At 38.3% G+C, this 15593-nt stretch overlaps 1 protein-coding gene across 5 annotated transcripts in view; it reads left to right on the top strand.

The window, feature by feature from the left end:
- Nucleotides 1–15593, top strand: part of LOC410573 (nephrin) — a 61758-nt gene that overhangs the window by 17962 nt on the left and 28203 nt on the right. For 4 of the 5 annotated variants that reach the window (XM_394052.7, XM_006563689.3, XM_016916832.2 and 1 more), the window contains one exon: nucleotides 15249–15287. The exons of the other annotated variant lie outside the window; for it this stretch is intronic. In XM_394052.7, coding sequence (XP_394052.4) covers nucleotides 15249–15287 — 39 coding nt within the window. The remainder of the gene's footprint in view (nucleotides 1–15248; nucleotides 15288–15593) is intronic. 5 annotated transcript variants of the gene reach the window in all.

The following is a 15593-nucleotide window of genomic DNA, read 5'->3' as shown; positions in this document are numbered from 1 at the left end:
GCAACAACATTGCAAGGAAAAGGGCATACTGCGAACCCGGAAAACCTAGCCCTTCCACCTCTGAACCAAATTTGAAATAAGAGAATGTTGTGTATATGGTGGGACATTCGAGGACCAATACATTACGAGCTTTTAAAACCGAACGAAAAGCTCGATTCGGAGAAGTATTGTCAGCAACTGGATAATTTAAAGACAGCGGTCTAAAAAAGAGGCCGGCAATGTTGAATAGGAAGGACACGATACTGCACCACGATAACGCCAGACCACACGCTGCTTCAGGGACTCGTCAAAAAATTGCAGAAATAGGCTGGGAAATTCTGTCGCACCCACCATATTCCCCTCTGATTATCACTTGTTTTTATCCTTACAAAATTTTTTGACGGGCAAAAAATTCAAAAATGAAGAAGATGTCGAACGAGCACTGGTTCAATTTTTCGCATCAAAAGATGAAACATTTTTCAAAAATGGGATATACAAATTGCCCTCACGCTGGCAATAGATCATTAATAATAATGGCAATTATGTTATTCGATAAAGTTAATTGGCGGTAAGAAAAAATTTGTATTTTGTTTTATTCCAAAAACGGACAGAACTTTCCGGTAGACCTAATATATTACGGTAAAACTCGATTTGCCCGAAATGGTCCGGAGGCGGAAAAGGTTTTGCTAGCAACGCGACTTGGAATAACTCGTAAATTATGGTTTTAAAAAAAAACGCTTCGCGTTTCAAAAATTGCGGGGATATTCATAAATAAACCTGTAATAAACCCCCGATGTTATCAATTTCTCCGTGATATCGCGCGATAATTTTCTTCGAAGAGGAAGAGGAATAATAATAAAAGGAACGAAGGAATTCGTTCGATATTTTCGTTTCGACGGAATGTAGCGTTGGAGGAGAAGAATACGAGAGATGTAAATACGATTGAAGTTAACTACCGTGGCTTACGTAGAATTTTTCCGTCAAAGGTTGAATCGTTATCGATTTAAAAAGTTTCCAAGCATTGTACCACCTCCTCCTCCGAGGAAAACCAAATTCATCTCTTTGGGGTAGAAATCGGGAATATATTTTAACGCGACCGTAAATTTGTTCGATGACCGAGTTAAAAAGGAAAGAGAAATGAGAATTTTCGACATTCGTCGAGGCAAAGATCGGCGGCCTCCGAGTCCGCTCTTTCCCGAATGTCGCAATATTCGTACGAAACGGTTATCGATCGAAGACGATCCTTTGAATACGGCACAAAGTAATCCGGGACAATCGCGTTTACAGTCCATCATTCGGGTAACCGCGTTTGCCGCCCGTTATGCGCCCATTTTCAAACAATTGTTCCACGATCGTTAATGTCGCGGTAATTTTTCCAAAAAGCGTTTGCACATTTGAATAAATGGTCACGCTATGTATATACATGTATATATATATATATATATGGTAATATTAATTATTAATCGACGTAGAAAAAGATGAAAAATAATCGGAATTGGAACAAGAGTTGTTTGGAAATCGGTTGATGCGTGTAGATTCGCTTATAAAATATAAAATGTACACGCGTGTACACGTATAAAGTTTATACATGTTCGGACGAACAGTTTGCTCGTTTGAATTTCAGTTTCATGCTATACGTAACTTATTTTGCTGCAACTGTTCCAATCCATGGCCCGCGTTATAAATTTTATAACGCGTTTGTGCCTGTTTTATCGCTTTATATTTTATTTAGTATTTTTAATTGCGATATTTTCAATCTCCGCGCTCCGTTATTTAATTCTTTTTATCAATATCGCCCCACTATCAATTACCGCGATCGATTTCCAAAATCGCTTTCGCTTGGAAAATGACGTGTCTCTCTCTCTCTCTCTTTCTTAAAAATCTCTCTGTCTCGTTGTGTTGCGACACTCGAGAGCAAATATTTCGATAGAAAGTTTCGATAGAGAGATCGATGGACAGATATTTCATCACTCGAAATCGATAGGAAAGCGCGTTTCATAAATATCGTTATTGGTCCGCGGTAATTCGAATGTCGTACGCAGAAGTCGTACGTTTCATTTCTGTACAGCCATTTCCGTTGCAGCACCACCTCTCTCTCTTTCTCTCTCTCCATTTTTCTCGTATCCGCTCGTTTGCTTCTCCAATCTTTTCCTGTCCTACTCGCTTAACCCTCCTTCCCCACCCCTCCTCCTCCACCTTTTTTCCCTTATTTCATATCCTCGGCCCTTCCGCGCTTTTTCATCCAGTTTCCGCTCTTTTCACCACCCTTTCCTTTCCATCCTCTTTTCTCCGACTCTCCGAAAATTGCACGCCCCTCTTCTCGGCCACGCTCATTTTTCGAGAACGATCGAGCGAAACATCGCTATTTCTTCCCTCTTCCGATGGAATTTTCAATGTACCACCGGCTTAACATAAAATGTGGTTACTCTCTATCTCTCTTGAAGCGCGCCAATCTTTCCGATATTAAAGCGGATTTTTCCTTCCGCGAATGAGCGGATCTTAAAATTTGATAAAATACGGGCAGAGAGTCGATTCCGCATCATCCTATATAAATTTTCTATATACATTTTGTATATATATATACACATAGATAGAGATCGCTCCTCGTTAAAAACTGCTCTCTAATTACGCATCATCTCGATTACACAATCGAGCTCGTATCTTTCGTACCTCTTTTCCCGTTACATTATACAGGGGATAATATTTCGAACGCGGGAAAAAATTGGATTGATACGCGAGGCACTTTTCACGAGAGGAAAATTTATCCTCGCGCGTCGATCGTATCGTCGAATAAATGTTGTTAAATATTTCCTCTTCTCGAACGAGTGAACCGAAGGAAAGTGAAGGAGGAAAGTGGTAGCAAGAAGGAGATGGAGAAAAAGGGATCTGGTCGTAATGGTGGAAATCTGGTCGCGAAAACGAAAATTTGGTTCGCAAAAAAAGAGAGGGAGTTAAAGTATGGGAAGATGAGACGCAGGCGGAAAGGATGATCGTTCCACGGCGCGGGATAAGTTGCCGCCCGTCTATGCTTGCTTCGATGTATATATATATATATATATATATATAGATAGGGAATTGTGAAATCACGATGCACAGAGGAAGATGCATGCATACCGAGAATTCAGCCGAGCGTGCGCGTGGATTCGTGCGGAAAGCCACGAAAACGAGTGAAAGCTTTCGCGGAGTGGAACGCGATGTTTGTCGTCAAAGACGAAGTCTCTCCCTCTCTCTCCTCTTCTCTAATGTAAGAGACGATTCATAGAGAGAGAGAGAGAGAGAGACGAGGGAGGGAGCTCGACAAAAGCAGCGGGATTCTTCAGCTTTTCGGAAGAGCAGAAATATTTCAACGCGAAGAATCGCGAATGTTGCGAATCCTTTCTTCGCGATCCTCCTCCCTGCTCCCTGCTCCTGTTTCGAACGAACGAAAATAACCGTTGACCGTTATCAACTTTTCAACCGTTCCCTCCTCGGATTACGGATCCTCCCGCCATTTGCACGTGTATATTTGATGGGAATCGGCCGAGTGTACCCGCTTTATTCGGACCATGCGATATTATTTAAATCGACTCCGCGTTTCTTCGCGGAATCGCACGGATTTTCGTGATTATTCGATAATTACTACACTGATATCGCTCTTAATTACGATTATTATTATTATTATTGGAAGAAGAGTGTGTTAAATCCTCCTCCTTCTTTAGGAAACATTTCCTAATTATTGGATTGGCAAGTAAGTAATTGCGGATTGTTTTTAGAAAATCAAAGACAATTTTTTCATGGAACTAAATAACTTTATTCCGTAACGTGTTGCCCATTTTGATCAATCACCTTTTGCCATCTTTCAGGCAGCATCATAATCCCACGTTCGTAAAACTTGTGGTTTTTATTAGCAAAAAACTGAATCAGGTACGATTTGACATCATCGTCGTTATTGAAATTTTTACCATTCGAGGAGTTTTGTAAAGATCGAAACAAAAAATGATCGGATGGTGCAAGGTCAGGACTATATGGTGGATGTGGCAAAACATCCCAACCGAGCTCCAATAATTTTTGCCGAGTGACCAAAGATGCGCGTGGCCTTGCATCGTCACGATGGAATACAACACATTTTCGATTTGTCAATTCGGGCCGCTTTTCTTCAACTGCATCGTTTAATTTCGTTAGTTGTTCGATGTAGACGACAGAATTGATCGTTCGGTTGGGTGGTAAGAGTTCAAAATAGACAATTCCTTCGTAATCCCAGCAAACTGATAACAAAACCTTCTTTCGACGAATACCAGCTTTTGATGTTGTTCGAGCTGGTTCACGTGGCCTGCTCCACCATCTTTTCCGCTTGATATCGTTGTAAACAACCCATTTTTCATCGCCAGTTATCGGTCGTTTTAAAAGTGGATCATTTTCATCACGTTTCTTTAGCAAATCGCAGCTGTTAATGCGTTGCGTTAAATGCTTTTCTTTCAGTTCACGAGGAACCCATGTATCGAGTTTTCGAACATAGCCAAGTTGTTTTAAGTGGTTTTCCATGCATGTATGCGATACACGAAGCTTCTCTGCAATCTCACGAGTTGTACCGTGACGATCCGAATCGATTATTGCTTTGATTAGGTCGTCATCAACTTTAACTGAAATCCGCAATTACTTAATTGCCAACCCAATATATATACATTCTGTTTTCCTGTCTTCCATGATACATCTAATTATCTTGAAAAGAAAAACAACTATTTACGGAACAGAGAATGAATTTAGCGTATATTTTTGAGAATAAAAGTAACACGGATGTTTTTTTTTCGTAGAACGAAAAAAAGAAATACAAATTTACCACGTTAGAATAACGAAAGTGTATTTTAAAAATATACCCATCCCTCCCTGCCTCCCTCGCGGTTCAAAATATGCGAGTTTTTCTCGTTATCGAAACACAGAAATTAAATTTAAATAACGTTTTCTTTAAAAACAATGGAAAATGGAACGTAACGTCACACCATTTGTGATTAATTCGCTTCGCGTAATTACATTCGTCTTCCGAATAAATAAGGGATATTTTCTCGTTCTATATCCCTCCCCGCCCCATCCCATCTCCGCTATTCTTTTCATTTTCGTTCGTTCAACTCTCCTCTGCTTTACAATCTTGCTCGGATACTTACTTAAATTACATCCTTTTTTCCGCCCTCGATGAGGAAGGGAAAAGAAAAAAATCCGTACAGATAAACGGAAAACTATGAAACTTCGTTTCGTATTTTTTTTTTCGAGTATTCTCTTCCTTTTCACCTCTGTTTCAATACATATACATATATATATATATATGAGATTAAAATGACTGGGTCGCAACATTCTTCTCATTATCATTATTATTATTATTATTATTATTATCCCCAATGATTGAAATTTCTCTATATCTACCCGGATTACGAAGAATTACGAACGGCGATGAATGAAAAATCCGAATAATTGATAAAGAAATTATATATATATATATATATTTCACGGATGATACGTGACTTCGTTTCGCGCATTATGAACACACGAAACGTTGAAAGTGTGGGGAGGGGGAAAAAAGATTTAAAAAGCGACGCGTATCTTCGCTTTAAAAAAAAAGAAAAAAAAAAGAAAAAGTTGTATCTCATTGTGAAACGAAAGCCACAGGTGCTGCATACACGCGCCAACTTGTATCTCGCTTATATTTAAATGAAATTATTTCAATGAAACGTTAAATACGTCTGGAAAGAGAAACGCGGAGCTTCCCCCCTTCCCTTGTATCGAAATTAATAAGTTTCTATATATATCGTTTCCACGCTTTGTAATTTTTAATCGATAACGATTTTTAATCATCGATATATTTTCCCTTTAATACCGTCTAATGGAATAAATGGCTTTAATAACCGAAAGACGTAAAGACGCCCTTATTAAAAATCGCGTCGTTAAAAACCGTAAATACTTTCCTTCCTTCCAGTTTTCCGCCTTTTTAAATTTCAGATGCGATTCGAAATGCGCGGGAATTATGCGGGTAAAACGATTCGAATTAACGTCGCGTCGTTTCGACAAGGAAATTCGTATTGAAATTTCAAAGTTACACACGTACGTTTCCACCTCAATACGTTCGGAAGTCGAATAAAAGTCTTCCTCTTTACCGGCTAACATAAATATACGCTTACTCTTATGGTAAGGAAGGAAGGATTAAACCGCGTATCGGACGTAAAATTTGCACGTCCAATTTGCGTTCGTATTTTTACCTTTGCTCGAAAACTAAATAACTCGCGTCTTTTTTGTAAAAGACAATCGTGATTTGGAAGAAAGAAAAGGAAACGAAATTCTTAAGATTAGAGAGCGAGAGAAAGAAAGAGAGAGACGAGATTAATAGACTCGAAAGCTTTCCGAAATAATCGTTACGAAATGCAGAGTTTGCGGTAGTAAGGTACACGTCATTGCTCGATACAAAAGTGGGTGACCAGAAATCCTTTAAATTTGTGGTCTGGCACGAATTCAAGTCGCAGTTTAACCGATACGTTCGATATAAAAATGGGAAGGAATGGTGCAACGGAAGTACGACCCGAGGATACGTAAAAATTTTTCGCAATTGAAAGGATTAAGCGTGGATTCGTTCGGGAGAAATATTAATCTCATCGATCGATATCGCTATTGCGCCTTTATTCCTCCAACAACATCGGTTCATTAATTCCATAACTTCTTGTCTCGTTCTTGCGTTAATGCGTACGCTAACTAACCCTTCATTTATCATTCGCTACGTCGAGCTACGAAATATTTCCAGTAAATAAGTTAATGCGATAAATTTCAATTAAAGGGCTGCATGTATATTCGAAGGAAAGAAAGAAGCGTTAACGCCATCTCTTTTATCTCTTACACGCGTATAGTCGAATCCAAAAAAATGGTTGAATTTCTTTAAGATTATACATATATATATATGTATAATCTTGCTTTAAAGTTTTGGTAAGGAAAGATAAGATACTTTTTTTTTCCCCCCGTTTTAATTTCGTTTTTTCTCTACAACGTCGTATTCGTTTAACGAAGTTTGACTGGGAAAAGTTGGAACATCCTGTATAAAAGTATAGTAACTGTTTTAATTTGCACGAGGCCAACTTGTTCTTCGCTTCTTTTGTCTTTTTTCCCTTTTTTTTTTTTTTTTTTTTAACGACAAACAAAACGATATATGTACCATATATCGTAAGTTTATGTACATATGTATGCGAGGAAAGTTTGCAGTTAGGACATATTACATGAATATTTCATCCGAATGGATTAATCGATATGAAAATACAGTTTTCGTAAAGGAAAATTAAAAGGGGGGCTTGTGGGATATGGATAAAAGAGGGAATCTTTGCTGGTGAAAATAAAAAAAAAAAAAGAAAAAGGAAAAACCAGTATATCTCCCGTATAACTATACAATAAATTTAAATTAGTTTGATGGTGAATTTCAAATTAAATTATCTCATAATTTTCTTAAATAAAAATTTAAGAAGAAGTATAAGAAATATGTTGTTGTAAATAGTATATTAATATTAGTGAATGGATATTCAATTAATTGTTTAACCTAATCATGTTAATAAAATAAAATTATTAATAAAGATTCAATAATAAATTTTATTTAAGATATTAAATTTATTATTTATTAATTTATTATTATAAAAGATTATCATATAAAGAATTAAAATTGATATTACTAATCCAATTACACCTCCTAATTTATTAGGAATTGCTCGTAAAATTGAATATGCAAATAAAAAATATCATTCAGGTTTAATATGAGTTGAAGTATTTATTGGATTTGCAATTTTAAAATTATCTGGATCTCCTAAATGATAAGGAAATTGAAAATTAATGAATATGAAAATGAATAAGATAATGTAAAATTCTAAAAGATCTTTAATTAAAAAGTATGGATGAAATGAAATTTTGTAATTATTAAAATTTGATCCAAGAGGATTTGATGATCCAGTTAAATGTAAAGCAAATAAGAATGAAGAATAACTATAAATAAGATTAGATGGAATAATTCGTACGTAAAAGACATAAATTCAGTTTCTTCAAGCAAAATTTAAACATAGGATATTAGAACCTAATATATTTAAAAGATTTCTCTCTTCTGGAGAGAATTTTTTTCTCTCTACATTTATTTTAGATACAGAGATATCGAAATCAATGTTAGACCAGTGTCCAAATATTTTCATTATTCTCCGCGTTTGAACGAGCGACGAATGAAAAACCGAGTTGGGGCAGCAAGGTTGAACGTCGAAGAAAAAGTGTTGATCGAAAAGAACAAATATGATATACGAATCCGAGCATTTGATCGTTAAAATTAGAACCGCGTTCGTTGGAATATCGCGCAATAATTATATCCTTTCTCTTCCATCCTTCTGTCTCTAATCTCTGTATAAAATAAAAAGGAAAAAAAAAATTGTCGATTTATTAGAAACTCGACTCGTCGAGTTTCGCTTAGTTTCGTTTATTTTCCCGTTAAATCGAACCAAAACAAGGAGATGTATTTTTTCAACTTATTGACCGGTTATTAACTTATTTGTACTGTATTCGTTAAATGAGAAATTGAGAGGAAAGCAAACGATGGTATTGATACAACGTACGCGTGTAAACAACGGAATGCAAATAAATGCGGCAAATACGGCTCCTCGCGTATTCATTCGTAGGAATTGAAGCCGCGGGCAAGACCGCATAATGTTCGGTTACAAACCGTCTCCCTACCTAGCCAATGAGAAATTATAAATGTTTCGATACGGCTCGCAGTATCATCGTATAATTAAGCTATTTCTATATGTATATACATATATATATAACAACGAGAGTGTAGAGATATCGTTTTCCGATCCACGTATATTCGTATATCTGGTTTTCATTGCCGCTTACGAATTATATACACGATCAAGCTCCGATTAAATAACGGCTAACCGACTGTTTCGCTTCGTTTCGACTCGCCCATCTGTATATACGAGTGGTAAAATTTTATTGTAAAACTCTTCTCCTCGTGTCTTTCCTTTCGTTGAGACGAGGAGGAAATGAGAGTATACGCCGCATAAATTGTCGAGTATAGGCACGAAGGATGAATTTTTTTAGGAGGAAGGATGAATTTTCAAGATTTATTCACCGAGGACTAACTACTTAATCGAGTTAGGCCAAGGATACAGCGAGATTTTCATCGTTGCCCGGCCAAGGTTCGAATCAACCTTAATTACAATCCCTTCCTTCCTCCTCCTTCTCCTCTTGGTATCCGGTAAAGACGGGCATAGCTTTTGGATCGTTGGAATGTTAGATTAGGTGTTAGTTTCCTCCCGTGCTTAACATCCTCCTCTCCCTCCCGACTCGTGTTTCCCCTACGTTTCTTCACTTCGGGTAAAATGTAAACCCGTTGATAGAAACACGAAGACCTGTCTCTCGCCTTTACGTGGGGATATTGTTTCAATTACTAGAGATCCCCCTCTATTCGTAAATTCCTCCCCTCGATCGAAAAGACGATCGCGACATTATCAACCGAGCTCGATAATTCGCTCATCCGCTTCTTTTTCGGATCTCGTTGTGGTGAGAGAAGGAAGGGAGAAACATTTTTTTATTACCTCGCAAACTTGTTGAAATTGTCCACCATGTTTTTAATAATACTCGTAAAAGAAAGAGAGGAAAGGAAGAAGCAAAAACGCGCAATTATAGAGAAAATAAATACATTCAGATTTTTAATATATCCGTTTCTACATTCTCCTCCCCGATTTACGGAATTACTTTTATAATCGTGTGGATAAATACGTGTTCGGTAATTAAAACTGAAGATGAACGCGTGTTATTGTGTTGTTTCATCGAGACAGCGATACTCTTTCATCAATCTTACATTAACTAAAAGAGAGAGAGAGAGAGAGAGAGAGAGAGGGACATTATTAATTAATATTTCCTTCGAAATTACGTTTTTATACCTTGTTTCGTAGCGGCGAGTGGGGAGAAAAAAGGCACCGTAATTACTCGAAAAAGCGTGCCAGAGGTCTGCTACATTTTTCAAAATTAAACGATCGTGATACTTTTACCGAGAAACGATAAATATAAATAAAAACGGGCTATCGAAATCAATTTACCGAGGGGGTTCGTCGCGCATAATGTTCGGGTCGGGTGAATTTCAGGAACGATCCTGCGGTGTTCGAAGAAATCGAGATTTCCAGGCCCAACCTTTCGTTATTTATATCGAGAAGGTGAAATGATAATTAGACCCGACCCGGCCAAATTTTGTTCGACCCACGAAATTGATTTCTCTTCGCGCACGCACGAACCGCTCCTTTCCCTCTCTCCAACCAACGTTTCGTTTCACCTTTTTTGGACAAGGTCGGTCGATCGGTGGGGTCTGGCAGTCGCGGATCAATGGCGATTTAATTAAAGATTATAGCTGGACGAAAATTAAGATTAATCTCACCCCAGCTGCGGAAGAGACGAATAAAAGGGGAAGCAGAAGAGGGGGAGGGGGTGTGACGTCGAAGCGGTTTGCTCGTCGACCTCGCGGCCAACGGCCTTAATTATTCGATGGAGACAGATGGAGAGGGAAGGAGAGAGAGAGAGATGACGTTACAGAAGAAGAGGAGAACGTATACCCATAAGGATGGAAGCGTTCTTTCTTTTAAAAATACCACAAACTTTTAAGGGGAATAAGAAGAAAGGGAGGAAGAATTATAAAGAGAATCGCGAAAAAACATATACGTATCTGTGCGCACACAGATACACGTGGACACAAAAGAGACGATGTAAAAATTTGAGAAAAGAAAAGGGAGGAGGAGGAGGAGGAGGAGCAAAGGAAGCGTGTACACGTGTAAAAGAAGGCGTAGAACGAGGGAAAGATAGAGAAGGGGGAAGGAAGAGATTACCAAAGGGGGTGATACTGTGGCCAACGACGTCGACGACTCTGCACTCCGTCGAGACTCATGACATCCGGAAAACGAGGTCGAGGACAACGACGAAGATCTTAGCACCCTCCGGGTAACCGGGGATATATGTATGCGCTGTGTACGTACGTGTAGCCGGAATAAGAGTATATATCCTCGCTGCTCTTACGAAACGGCATCCCCTCCCCTCCCGCCGCCCACGTAGTTTTAACGTGTACACGAGTGAAAGATAAAGGCGCACGGTGGCGAATATATACGCGACGAGGGGGAAAAGTTACGACGAGATTACTCGACGTTTATTCCGGGAAAGGAAAAAATCGAAGCATTTCCTTCCCCTATATCTACAGCAACAAGTATTCGAAAGTTCTTTTTTTTCCTTCTTTCCAATTCGCTGCGAAAAGTTTCGGTTTCGATCCGAGTTCCCTTTGAAACGTTTAGCCTGGAGAAAGGAAGCGAGTTGTTGCATCGAATTAACCGATTTGGAAAGTATTTTCACGGTGGATTAAAAATGGATGGAATCTAGCGTTAATGCTAGAGAAAGATGTATGGGGTAGAAGGGAAAGTAAAATCGGCAGGGGAAAGGAAACTTTAACTTTAAGGTTCGTTTCGATCGCTCGAAGTGTTAATCGATCGAGTGTTTACTCGCGATTTTTACAAGTTCCGCTCGAAAGTTGTGGCTTCTCTTGGCGAAAGGGATAAGGAGCGAGCGAAAGCAATTAGGCTCGTGTGCGCACTTTGAGGGGGAAAAAAAAAAAGAAAAAAAAGTTGAAAAGTTTCGCGAGAGAAAAAATTAATCAGGTTCCGAGAAGCTGTTTGTTTTAATCTTATTTTATAATCGCGTTACAAACTCATTAGCGGGTGAAAATAATTATCGTATAATTACTGTAATTACACGTGAATTATTACGCGATATAATAATAACAAGAGACCGGTCCCCGCCCGTTACGCGTCCATCGAAAGTTATTTTAAAATAAAGCCCGGTCGTCGAACTCTCCAACGAATCGGTTTTCGTTGGTCGATAAATTATATTAATACATACGTGGGTAGGATAGCTCGACAATCGAGATTAAACTTACAATTAGCGAGCAACTTGGCATCTTTATCTCGTTTCCCTTGTCTTGTCGATCGATAAAGAGGCGTGTCTGTGTTTCGCTACGGGTAATAATTGTCGAACGTACTTTGAGCAAAATACGCGTATCGATATACCGTATGTACATATATATACATCGTTGAAAGATTTTGAATAATCTTGGCTTCGCGAAATATCAGAGAAATCGATGTAACGTTAAGTCGTTTAATTAACCATACACGTCACAGATACACGTGTGTATCGAACGATAACAATACGCGAATCCACTATTAGTGTCAACTGCACGTATATTAACCCTATTATCAGAATTTCAGAATATCGAACCGATAGTTTACCAATTTAACTGACATAAGTAATTAATATCACTGGGAGAATCAGGTCATTATGTTATGTACGTGGTTATATATGTAGCTCCGCTAATTCGATTATTTGTTCCATAGAATACGAAATTCGAAGCTATCGATGCGGAATTGATAAAGGAACCATATTACGTGTAAATTATCTAATTTCTCCTTTTTCTTCCGATTCGAAAACGAACGGGAGACAATCGTATATCGTGGTTGGAAAAAGAAAGAAAGAAAGGACAAATTCGTACCTGTTGCGGATAAATAACGTCCCTCTCTCTCTCTCTATCTATCTATCTATCTCTCTCTAAACGCCGAAGATGACCGAATCCGCACGATCTTTGAAGTGAACGTGTTTTCGATTATAATTAACGGGATAATTGAGAAGATGAACAGTGTATTATTATTATTATTACACTGGGTTAAAGGAGAAAAGGAAGGGGATCGCGTAAAATATACATACACAAAGCATCGTAATCGAGGCGAAGTTTCGAGGCGAAATTTGTACACGGAGACATTTATACTTGAACAGTCGGTAGGACAGAAACTGTGAAACTCTAGCTACTTAAGCGTCTCTCCCGGTACGCGTCTGAAATCTGCAACGGTACTGCAGTATGTTCGTACTACTTTTACTTGTATCTCTTTCTCCCCGTGTGCCTCGGTTGCGTGTGTGTATGTGTGTGTGTGTGGAGGCAACCTGTGCGCTCCGCGCTAAATCGAAAAACTTTACCACTCGACGCTCGAGTCAAGAGTAGAACGAATCGAAATAAAATGATAGTCGATGGTACGAGAGGGAGGGGAGGGGAGGGGAGGGGGTTGGGATTAGGGCCAACTTCGGTTGCGGGTGCTTCGGAACGATAACGATGGGTAGAGAGAGAGTACATTTGCACGAAAACGAAATACGGATGGTATATCTGAGAGATATACCCTCTTTTTTTCTCTCTCGAGAGCACGGTCTCTCAAGATTCCGGCCATCTTTTTTCTCTCTCCTTCTCTCTTTATTTCCATCCGTATTTATGAATTTTTTATTTTATAATTTCGTGTCTTTTATCCGGTAAAAATAAACGTTCGATCTATTAACACGATTTATCGATAATCAATTTTTTTCCCTTATCGACGAAATGACAGAAGAAGTTATATTACGAGAGAGGGATTATATTTTATACATCTCTCGAATATTAGAATACTTGGAAAGAAACAGGGAGAATTAAAGATTTAAAGTTAATTTATTGAAATTAAACGAACGAAATTGGTATTATAAATAATCAACGTCGGTTACTGATACGTCGTTTTTTTTTATCATATCGTAAAAAAAGAAAGGAGAGGGGAGGAAGGATAAATCGAATTGTTTCGCGTCTAGAATGTTTTAATCGAGTTAATTTTTATTCGTACTCGGAAAAACTCGATAAACGTCAATTAGGATGAAATTATATCACGGCGGAAAGGTGCGACGTGTGTAGGAAGTGACGTGCTCATTGACGTATCATTAATCAAAGTTCAAAGCGAGTATAGCTTTAACCGGTAAACCGTTTAAATTATCGAAGTTTCTAGGAAAGTAGAATATGCCCCGTTATGGTATCGACACGCGTTGATCGATCGATACAACTTTGAAGAAATAAATACTTTAAATGAAGTCGCGTAAGGGATTATTCTTTAAATGTTTACGTTTATATCGCGAACGAAATGCGATGTTTCGAAACAACGAAAAAGAGAAACGAGAGAATAATATATTCGCATAAAGGAAATACACAAACCGCGTCCTTTAAGATTATTACGCGTCGTTTCGCGTTTTTCATGGAAAAACATCGCGTTTCCTCGCCATCTTAATTCCCTCCTTTTCGTGCACAGCGATCGACTGTTGGCCGAATCAGTCGGGGCAATAACACGAGAAAACGCCACCTGTTTCCAAGTGTTATGGAACCTCGCCCCTCTCGGTACCACCCGTCCCTCTCAACTTGCCACCGTGGGGATACGTATAACCTTTCTCTCTCTCTCTCTCTCTCTCTCTACGGCCCTCGCTATAGTTTCGTTAACACCCTTCCCTCCCTCCCTATCAACATCATTACCGCTAAGCCGACTCTTTACGGCTCCACGAGATTTCATCGCCAAATATTACACCGCCGCGCTTCTAACAATGGATACTCTCTCTTCCATCCCTTTTTTTTTTTTTTCCCCCTCTTCGACGGCAAATGGAGAGAATTGGGGAGAGAGTCGTGCGCTTGAAAAATAAAACTTTGGGTAAAAAAAAAAAAAAAAAAAATTTTCAAACAAGTTTCGCTTACGAAATAATTATCCCGAACGATTGGAAAGTTTTTTTTTTTCTCCCCTCCCCTTTTCTTTTCTTTTTTCGATCGCGCTGCCAGATTATCGAGAGGAATCGTTTTCGGTTTCCGGGTAACCATTATCGATGACGAGAATTTTATTTTAGTTAAACGGGTATAACCATTATCGAAGTCGGAAACTTTATTTTGGTATCCATTAACCAATATCGAGAATAGAATGGGAAAAAAAAATATAAAAAAAAAAAAAAAAAAATTTTCCGGTTATTTTCACGACCGTCGTGAATTTTTATCAATATTAATATCGATATTAATATTTACGGGGGAGGGGAGAATGTACGTATACGTGGAACTTATATTATATATTTTTAATCCTTCGATAGCTCGTGTCATTTTTCCCTTTTTTCTATTTTTTTTTCCCCTTTTGATTCGACGATCGGCCGATTAATCAGATAAACGAAGAACGAATAAATTTTGACGATTCGTTTTAATATCTATTTAATCCCGTAATTTCACACACACATTTTTGACTCGCTTCCAATAATCCAATTTTTCCTTCCCCCTTCATTATCTTTACATCGATTAGTTTTAGTTTAGCAGTAGCGGTAATAATTATGAAACGTTTATATACTCGTTTTCATTTTTTATAATAATTTCTTATGATTTATATATGTTTTTGTTACAGGAGGCCCGCGAACGTTTTCTGCTAGGCCTTACCGAGGAGGTTGGTTGGTTCCCTCGTTTGGTTTGCAATCATTAGGATTAGAATTTTCTCTTTCTCCGATTTTCTCGATGTACATCTATATATATATTTTTACACAAACATATTTTTTTCCCCTTTTTTACTTTTCCATTTCTATGCGTGTGTACACACATGCTCGTCTTCCCTTTTCGATCGCGGCGAAACGATATTGCGAGCGTTATTTAATTATTCCTTTTTATTTTTTCGCGTAATCGCGTGTAACGGATGGAGCGTGGAAAAACGCAGGTATCTGCGCCGAGTCCCGGTATTCGGTCGAATTCGAACGAG

Source organism: Apis mellifera, linkage group LG15, assembly GCF_003254395.2.
Source record: "Apis mellifera strain DH4 linkage group LG15, Amel_HAv3.1, whole genome shotgun sequence".
Lineage (NCBI taxonomy): Eukaryota > Metazoa > Arthropoda > Insecta > Hymenoptera > Apidae > Apis > Apis mellifera.
Note: the sequence above shows the minus strand (reverse complement) of the source record. Positions and strands in the feature narration are given on the sequence as shown.